The following is a 10,183-nucleotide window of genomic DNA, read 5'->3' on the forward strand; positions in this document are numbered from 1 at the left end:
TTAAGAGATAGCAGATCAGTCTTTCACTACATACAGTACTGTGCATCAAATAGAGAACGATTACGTAATTTCGCATCATTGTCACCACGTGATCAATATGCATGCTAATGATTACTTCAAAAATTCAAGCAATGCACATTCATGATACAAGCCAAAGAGTCATCACGGTATAATCGGTATAATCAGAATTATCAGAATTTGAGCAATAATGACGACACTGGTGATAAAAGTTACATTACAAATTACATTTAACACGATGGAAAAAGTAAGAATTCGGGTAGAATATATGAACATGACTACAAACGCTGGTATTTTCAGTGTGAAGAGAAGGGATGTTATTATTAATGTATTTTATTTTAGCCTTTTTGTTATACACATATTGTTTTCGTGGTTTCGTGTTCATGGAAAAGAAAGCAAACTTCTTGAAATTTCCTTCCTTTCTATTTTTCACTCTATCGGACGGTTTGCTTACGCGGATTTGGGGTCTTTATGCTAAACTCACCAACAAACAAGACAGGATTTTTCTCCATATAATCATTCCTAATAAGGCAGAGCTGGTATGCATCGGACATACTGTGTACCTGCACTCGACAGGAGAACCAAACCAAAGTAGGAGTTTTGCTGGTCGATGTTGTAATAAGCGTGTAATCTTCCAGATGAAAAGGATGGTCGAACGCCCAGTTCGTCAAACTTTTCCAAGAAAAACACACCCGCTATGTGTTTGGAGTCTCTTGCATGAGTACCATTCCTATTTAAATGAGAAAACAAACAAACAAAACGAACAGATGAGCAAAAACGAGATTATACAGAGCTATAAGGCTGGCTTAAAGGTGAAAACATAGTTCTCCTTATGTCTGCAGCGGTATTTGCTCCTGCAACAATTGATGCTGTCTTATTTCCTCCAAGGACTTAGGGTTAGGATAAGGGTTGTGGTAGGGTTTCAGGTACAGTTTGATATGAGGATTAGAATTGGGGTTGGGGTTATGTTTGTGGGTAGAATTTATGTTATTAATTCATGTTGGCTCATAAGCGTGCAGATTCAAGGGAACAATTGACGCAGGAACAAATGTCATGGAACGGTCTACAGAACTGTCGATTTTTGCTCTAGAATGCACAAATAATATGCATAATTGAAGAAGGTTTGCCAGAAGGACTAGTTTCAGAGCATACCCAATCGTAGTTGCTTCGTAAATTTTGTAATCGATTATCAATGAGCGGACAAAAATCGGATATTTTGTGCATTTAGAAGACATTATGATACTATTAAAACATAGTTTGGCAATCATACATAATTATTAACTATCCGCAACAAAAATGAATATGAACTTTGCAATATCGATGTAGCTGCAAAATTATTTGGAGAAGAGGATGTCTTTTTTCCCTCTCTCCTTCTTTTGATTAGGAAAATCGAAGATTGCACTGGCCAGTGAGAGGCTTTACTGCTAGTAAGAATGGTGATGGCAACACCATCTTGATTTCTCTGCACAATTTGTTTAAATAATAAAAAAAAAACAACTTTGTGAAAACATGTGCTTATCTGTGATGCCATGACATTCTTGGCCTTTGTACAGTGTCCAGGGATCTTTCATTGTTCTGCTAATTTAGTACCACTCTATCTATTTAAGTCCAACTTGTCCCTGGATTGGAGTTAACACTTATACCCCGGATTCATTTTACGCGTCAATAAACCAGTCATTTACGGCAATAATTACGATGCACACTGGACATAGCAACTGCGTCCTCACCATAAAGCCAGTGACGTTATCCGAAATGAATCTGATATGACTGTATCTAAAAGTATCCCCAGAACCAAATTGCTACATTCACTCGTGTGATAATTGGAAATATGTAGCATTTCAAAACATCTCACATCATATCATTTCGACACCGTGAGATTCATTTAACGAAATGAAAGCATCTTAGTCTATTTTGTAACTATAACTATTTTTTATTTTACACTCATTTCCAACAATGAATGGGAGTACTTCGAGCTACTTCAGGTAGCTTTAATATCATAGTGCATGATACGGTAATGTATTGAGTGCTATATCCAGGGTGCAGTCGCGTGTACAATTAACAATATCATTGGTCCTTTATCGGCGGGATATAATAAGCCAGTTCACACTGTCACTCACAGTTAGCACCAGTCTGCAATGAACCACAGACTTTACAAAACATGGAATTGTCATTAAGAAGAGCAGTTGAGCACAGCAAAGCAGAAAGTGGTAATTCACATGCAAGTGCTGCACGAAAGCCTCTTGTTGATTTGGTTGAAAAGAATGCACATCCACCTGTACATTCCAATATGCAACTGGTTCATACATTGATAACACAGTCTTCATGAAGACTATCCATTTTTTTTAATAATATCTCAGTGACACTCCACTCAAGAGAAGGTCTGCAATGACCTTTATCTGCACATGCTCAGATTGTAACTGTGAACTGGCTTATTGCCGAAGAGGTCACCATTTAAGTTTACTCACTGTGTAGCCTCGCTCTTCATCAGTTCAACCTCCGACGCCGTCCCGCACGCCCCATTCCGCACAATGCGGTGGCCCACATACATTTGCGGACTCTCGTTGCCACCTACGGTGACCTGGCTATAGATGAAATAGTACCCCGACACCGGTACAATTAGTTTCGTGTCTTGTCTCATCTGCATTCCACGCTTGTGTGCCCCGTTTGCCCTAGATGACCACCGGAACCATTCGCCTGCAGCGAAAGAAATGTTATTACATGATAGTTAAAAACCAGTTGAAAGTTATACTCTAAGAATAAAGAGTTTAGTGCATCAGTGAAGACTTGATAAAAATGGGATAAAATTAGGGAAGTTATTGAAATTTTCACATCTTGCAGTTCTGGAAATGGTGATATGAATAAAATTAATATGATTGAGCTGATATTGATGTCACCTCACAATATCCATTGATTGTGTATAAAATAAAAACATCAAAAATTCAATATTTCTGCGATCAATTAGTGTTAAATAAAATATCGTTCCTGGCTGAAAAATTCCATAAAAATAGTAAATCTACATAATAGTTAGGATTTGAGACTGGGAAATAATTGTGTTTGAACAAAAAACAAAAAACAAACTTGAAATTTCAAGAATCTGTGTACAAACTATTATAGTGTAAGTTGTGAGGGGATGACGTCATTAACTAACTCCTTAGGATATTCAATTGGCTGTTCGAGAAGTGTTTTGTGAAAATTAGCCAAGCCTCAATACAGTCCGGACAAAATGGAATGAAATGCATGTTCATGAAACTTCAATCCCGACAGACAGATGATAATACTACTGTATACTGATATGACTCCGTGACTGAGATTATACATTACCAGATTGCCATGATGAGATCACAGGAAAATCATGTTGTTGTTCACAACCGTAGAAAAATACTTTGTATTAATGGTATTCTTTGTCTGAATTTCATTCAATATCAGGTTCTTTTTCACAATAATACTACTTCAAACAATAAGCAGCTGTTCTTCTAACTTGTGCTGCTGAATCACATTCTTTTTTAAAACATACAATAACTTTTTTATTCAAAATTAATCAAACTATGTATACAAAAGTAAAATTGCGCATAAATCACAGAAAAAAAAACTACACACACACACACTTTTTTTCAGTAATCTTTATTTGATATCTATACTTTTTTATAACGAAGAATTCATCTTGAATGTATGTAACAATACTCAATCAAGAATGATTAATCAAACAAAACAAACACACACACACAATAAAAATATATGACCGATTTTGTGGAATGTGTAGAATTATGAGCTTACTTGCTCCATAGCTTGTAGCAGAGCGCGAAACCGCCTGAGTTGCTGGAACCAAATGCGACGTTATGTGGCCAGGCTCGACGTGTCCTGCTATAGAATACAGAGAGAAATCAAAACTTAAGCTACATAACAACAAAAACAGCAATGACTTAATGTAAGAGAGAGAGAGAGAGAGAGAGAGAAACAGACACACTAGGAAAGAGAGAAATATAAATTATAATTATCATTGAATTTCTATCATTATCACCAATATTGTTATTAGTAGGGGTAGGTTCTATTATCTTTATCTTAAGTAGTTATCACATTATCAATGTTATTGTTGCTGCTGTTATCATTATCATAATTATCATCATCATTATCATCATCATTATTATCAATACTACTACAATCATCACTATTAGTAATATCACCACCAAAGTTCTCTTTGATAACAATAACCATACGATAAGGAAAGTCTTAGGGTGACATGTCTTTCCCCGTGAATGCTGGGTTAAAAAAAAAAAAAAGTACCAAGGTACCATGATTTCCCCAATGGCAAAAAAAAAAAAAAAAAAAAAAAAAAAACTTTACCTCTGGAAGGCATTTGATGGCTCTGATGACCGTGCCTGGACAAGTGACCGCCAACAGATCTCCTCCCTGTATTTAAAACAAACAAACAAACAAACACATAAGTAAGTTTTAAATAAGAGCTACTTCGGAAACATTCCAGCTTGTAACAACGATAACAACAAGAACAACAGCATCAACAACTGCAATAATTACTACCACTACTGCTGCTACTACAACTACTAGCAGTAGTATTAGTAGTAGTAATTATGATGTTAATTTCACTGTGTAAGTGTTCCACTACGAATTCATAATTGTATAGAGACTCTCCAGCTAAGTGTTGCCTTTGCTGTAACTTAATGTGATACTTCCATTAAGCTACTTTGGATTTCAAAATAACTAAATGAACTGCGAGAGTCATCCGGTCATAACCCGAAGTAACTTGAAATTTACGTGAAAAGGCATGAAATAACGTTAAGACAGAGAAAATCTGAACATTTTCTTCAGTAAAATTTGATGTACAGCACCCTGCATGTGTACGATCATTTTCGTTATAACTGAAGAATTTTATCGTAAAAGGAGCGAACTCCATTCTGATTAAGCTGAGATAGTTGCAACTGAAGCTGCTAAAAACAAGGACAAAAAACTACAAAAAAGCCACATTGAAAATACTAAGAAAATACGGAATCCTTTTAATTATGACTTCAAAAATCATAGGCCTACTTGTTATTCTACAAGTGGGTATCACTAGAAAGGTTTTATTTTGTTCTATATAATGACGGTCTTACTTTAAGATGTTTAGAAATGGCGCTTACTCCATTTTGCGGTTAAACTCTTAAATTGTTTTGACCTAAAATAGAAATTAAGAAAAGAATGTTGAGAAATAAAAATTGTAAAGGGGATATTTATAATCTGAAGCCTACCTCTTCTTCCGTGATCGTCGTTATCATGAATTCCTCTGTCGGTGTCTGTCTCCATGTAGTCGTAGTCCTGCGTGCAGGAATAAAAACGATTCAACATTTAAAGTGATTTTGATAGAATAATAACTATCATAATATCATGAAAGGTGTATCTCTTCCAACTCTAGGTATTTTCTACGCTATACCATAGGAGTGTCCTCCCTGATCTGGAGAAACTGTAATCTAAAAAGTTTTGGAACTTTGTGGCATTTCCTCGTTAGTAGCTCTGTTGCTGCTCTGTTTCTTCATCAAAATAGTAGAACATAGGATGCAATTATGATTTCGATACGTTTGTGCTGCCCAACACATACGTGATGATCCCTTTTAAGCATTCATTGTACATGTCCTTTTTTCAGGAAATACGAATGTATAAAACAAACAACTGACACTCCTTCCTCCGTCACCCCCCCCCCCCAAACAAAAAAAAAAAAAAACACTGCATAATCGTAAAAGATGCTGGTCTCTAAGGAGCTCACTTTGGCTCTATTACGTCGAAAAGTACAAACAACAACGAAGCTTTACAACGTCTAAATCCCAAAGAAACTTATGTTTGAAATTTGCAACACCAGTATCCTTATTATTAGTAGTACTTCCTTTTTTTTCCAGCTCTACCCTGCCCCTGAGTCTCCATCGGAGCCACCGGAGCAACTTTGAACAACTTTGTCTTAACTTATCACTATAAACATTTATTATTGAAAATTGGTGAAAATCTGACTGTATCTCTAATCTTCTGGTGAACGGAACGAAGATCAGACCTGCCCGTTGAGAGAAGTTATCCTTAACAGCGCCCTTACAAGGCAATTTTGCGAGTGGATCTACTTTGCGCCCACGGACTGTGAATGAACGCCCGACACTTTTCAAGATAGTTTACTCATGTAACCGTTCTTTGTTTTCACAGCGAAACAAAATACTAAAATAAATGCATGTACGATTTGGAGAGAGATCTGGGATTGAAATTTTGCTTTTTGTGAATTTATGAGATTAATTGTAACATTTGATAAACCTTGACATGGAAATGGAATGCCTACTACTCTGCAGTTCAAACTACCTTTCATGAGATTCTGAAGACTGAATCAGAATAGAAGTACTGAAGTTCCTTATCAAAGTTAAGGAACTTAAGGGACTGTAAGAAATTATCTACATGAACTTTTTTAAAGGCCCACTGTGTACTTTACTATTTAGCTATTTCAATATTCTTCAAAATGATGTCCTTTGTGCATAAATTAGAGCATAATTCAATGTGCAAAAAAAAAAAAAAACTTAAGCAGTTTTTTTTTTTCACTTCAAACTCCTCAGTTTAGTCAACATCCACTATGCCGAATAACCATCTTGAAAAATCCAAAATCTTCATAGCTCAAAATTCAATAGAACATCAAACGTTGATGTCAAACATCATAGTCAATATTGACTGAACACTTGACGGTGAGACATTCTAGATCAAGCACCATGAGCGCTCTTCACCTATACCTATACAAGACGCCACCACCATTAATCATTACCATCAGATATATAGGCTCCCACATCGTGAATACATATTTTCTAAAGCACGTATTATATTTAATGAATATTTTGCCGATTATCTACGCCAACACATTAAATTTTGTTACAAGGTGCATTGACAATGGACTGCAGTATTCAGTACTGTTGAACTAATCTATTAAAACGTGTTCCGACGTTTTCGTTTCTGCCTGAGATTTGTCAACTTTTGTGTGTACAGTTTAGAGAGCATTTAGAGAGTGTGTACAGTATTAGAGAGAATAAGCGGCGGAGGACCGATGATTAAATCCTATAATAATCAAATCAAATCAAACTATTACTATGCCGCTGATGGTGGCTTGGAACTTGTTCCTTGCTACTTACAGCCATGTGTAATGCTCATGACAATGCTTCACATTTTGAGCCAGTATTAACTTTGTGGACCAATAATGGGCAGGTAAGTCCCATACCTATACCCACATCTAGACACGGGTTCAAACATTGCATGTGCCTCCATGTCACGTATACAGCGATCTCAAGTTATCGTACCTTTGTCCTCCGCTTTGAACGTGACAATAATGTACTACAGTATTTGCATTGCCACCTTGAAACTCACAGAGGGAAAGGCAATAATTCCCTTATCCCATTGCCCCCCCCCCCCCCTCCCCACCTCCGCCTCCTCCTCCCCCACACCCCTCCGTCAAACCCGGAACATGGCAACTTCGTTTTTCGAACTCCTCCCCCCTCAAACTGAATCGTTGCACATTGTGTTCTGTGCTGCTACCTGCTATAACACTTTGACAATTCGCTCACCTGGTTTCCGGGTCTGTACGATGCTACCTCAGTGGAGTCCCAAGGGTCCATTGGGCCGGCGTCCGCAACGACCACATTCAGCTCCGATTGCAGGTCGTATATTTGTTTCTGCATACAGGCCATTTTGGTGTACAGGAGAGCGAAGCCCGCGCAGACGGCTATCGCCAGAATGAAGTACGCCAGAGTACGTCCGGCCCCGCTCGATCCGCTCTCGCGATTTCTTCCGACGAAGTACGGCAGTCGCCCGTTTGAGGCAGTCGTCTGGAATTGGATGGACTTGTGGCAAGGAATGTCCACGATCGCTGAAGATTGTGGCGGGATCAGTGACGCCGTGTCCTGCTTGGATTCCATAGTGGATTTGTCGTCTTCAATGCCGATTCGCAGGATCAGGATAAGCTGAAAATTGACGCGGGAAAGAAAGGATTTTGTTGTTGTGTTGTTGTATACGTAATATTCGTAGTGAGAGGAAAATGTGTCGTCTGCTGAAAACTTGCTTCACATTGAGTGCACAATTTGGAATAATTCAGCCTCGATGTTCTGCTTCTCAACACAGTGGCTGGAAATCAGAAAGACCTGGCGAATATTTCAACAAACATGCAAACAGGTGAGTGACAGTGTCCTTAAAAAAAAAATCACATCTATCCCGATTAAGTTGTAACAACAGCCACTCCTGCATCCTAAACAAGACGGCGCCGCTGTTATACGCCTATCTCTGGCCAGCGATCCGCCTTGGTTGATGGTGAGAGCCTGTATGGTTCCAGCGTAGGAGCAGAATTTAGCTATGTTTGATCATAGCTGCAATCAAATAGAACTTTACTACGTCTCTTCCCACCTCCCTGGTCTGTCTAATGTCTATCATCGTAGGCGTGTTTTGTTTCTTTTTTTAAGCCAGGGCCCCTGAACGCGCACAGTCTCCGCTCTCGTTGAGCGTGCGAACTTTGACACGATTTCACGCTCATGTTTGGAACACTCTGCACCAATGCAGTGGGCAATCACACGCATCAGTCAACAGAACGAAAAGATTGTTACTGAACTGGTATTCGTGCAACGAGCGAATTTACCGCTCGTTAAATGGTGCATGATACCATGTAGTTGATGACACAAAATGATACACAACCCATTTATCTTACCTGCCTATACTACACCATCTGCCCTGCCATATATCAATCATGTAGAAAAAACTTCCGGAGAAATAAAACTCAGAAGCTTTTTTTTTTTTTTTTTTTAAATCTTGTTCCGCGATATTTGCATAAAGAAATAGTGAAAAAGCTAAGCGGGAGGTCTCTCAAAGTTTCTACATCAGTGGTCTCTTTCACACAAAATATTCCAAAAACCATTGGCCCCTATGTGCGTGTCCATTAGGACAGATCAAACCTAGAGCTATTGATGCAATATACAATGTAGTTTAAAAGGGAAAAGAGAGTCAGGCACCCAAGCCTCACCCAGAACTTTAAAAATCAACCGCGCTTAACAGACTGTTCAATATTTTCCTAGTTTCTGTAATCATGTCTAGTAGTTACAGTAATTTATAAATGTTGCTGTGTCTGAAATCAATGTAGAATGTCAAACAAAATGTTTAAAGAAAACTCTACAGATTCAGAAAAAAAAAATGCACAAATGTGTCAAAATAGAAGGATTATAGAACGGAACTTATCAAAGCGGTTTGAATAATTCATAATGCATCAGGATATTCCGGATACACCATTCATGCTTGGTGAGAGCAAATGAAAAAGAAGAAAAAAAAAGAAAAAACAAACAAACAAACAAACAGATGCCCTTCCGGTTTGAAATAGAATGAGTGAAATACAGTTTGTTTCCTGGGATTTGGACTGGAGTACGCAATGCACTCGAAGAGGTACCGGTTCCACGCGTGACTGGTAGTCGTTGCCATGGTTACTCTTCCCTGATACGTCGATGCTATGCCAAGGTATAGTGTTGGTTTATACACTGTCTGTCAGTGATGATTTAGCCCGTAGACTCCCCATAGTCATAAATCCCCTTGCCACAGACAAGCAAACTGGCGGAAGATCAACATGCCATTTGTTCGTCTTCGTTATATGCTGCGATTGAGATACAGACAGAGAGATGGGGGGGGGGGGGGAATGGTAGCAGAAAGATTGGACGGAGGCCTCTCTTTTTGCATTAAAAAAAAAATCCCGAAGAACGGTCTAAGCTATCGCCGTTTGTGCGTATATGATATTCTTTACGCAGTATTTGTTTTATTCATGCATTTCGCCGCACCCACTTGCCTTCAGATCAGAATTTAACGGCAATCGAAAGTGTGGAGTGACTGGACTATAATCACAGAATGTAAAGTACCAAGCAATAGAACTAAGATCCAAGCGAGATGGTGCAAGAGTTTGGGAAAATCTTGACGTTTGTTTCAATCTATTACTGAATAAAACATTTCTTTTCCAAAATCATAATTCAAATGGCAACCTCGGTTTCGTCACATTTCCTCTCACGAAATTACTCTTATTACCTCTTACGTCAGAGTACCTCGGCTACGTAATATTATACTAACTATAATATGCATGAAAACATTGCCTTCAAGTAAGCTGTAGTATGCAATTGTGTAAATGAGTGAATACACAAAGGGT

The 10,183-nt window shown here is 38.2% G+C and overlaps 1 protein-coding gene across 1 annotated transcript; it reads right to left on the reverse strand.

The window, feature by feature from the left end:
* Positions 1–540: 540 nt before the first annotated feature.
* On the reverse strand, positions 541–8,319 carry LOC140244816 (uncharacterized). Its single transcript, XM_072324430.1, has 6 exons — positions 7,584–8,319; positions 5,259–5,325; positions 4,360–4,425; positions 3,793–3,879; positions 2,484–2,712; positions 541–748 (listed from the first exon to the last, which is right to left on the reverse strand). The coding sequence occupies exons 1-6, from the start codon at positions 7,932–7,934 to the stop codon at positions 541–543; spliced, it is 1,008 nt and encodes a 335-aa protein (XP_072180531.1). The 5' UTR covers positions 7,935–8,319.
* Positions 8,320–10,183: the final 1,864 nt, after the last annotated feature.

The sequence above is a fragment of the Diadema setosum genome, chromosome 21 (assembly GCF_964275005.1).
Source record: "Diadema setosum chromosome 21, eeDiaSeto1, whole genome shotgun sequence".
NCBI lineage: Eukaryota > Metazoa > Echinodermata > Echinoidea > Diadematoida > Diadematidae > Diadema > Diadema setosum.

Excerpts from the sequence above, each read along its gene's own strand:
- LOC140244816 (XM_072324430.1), bottom strand. The coding sequence starts at position 7,934 with ATGGAATCCAAGCAGGACACGGCGTCACTGATCCCGCCACAATCTTCA. Across the intron at positions 4,426-5,258 it reads CGACGATCACGGAAGAAGAG|GGAGGAGATCTGTTGGCGGT; the intron begins GTAGGCTTCAGA and ends TTTTAAATACAG. Across the intron at positions 2,713-3,792 it reads TGCTACAAGCTATGGAGCAA|GCGAATGGTTCCGGTGGTCA; the intron begins GTAAGCTCATAA and ends CTTTCGCTGCAG.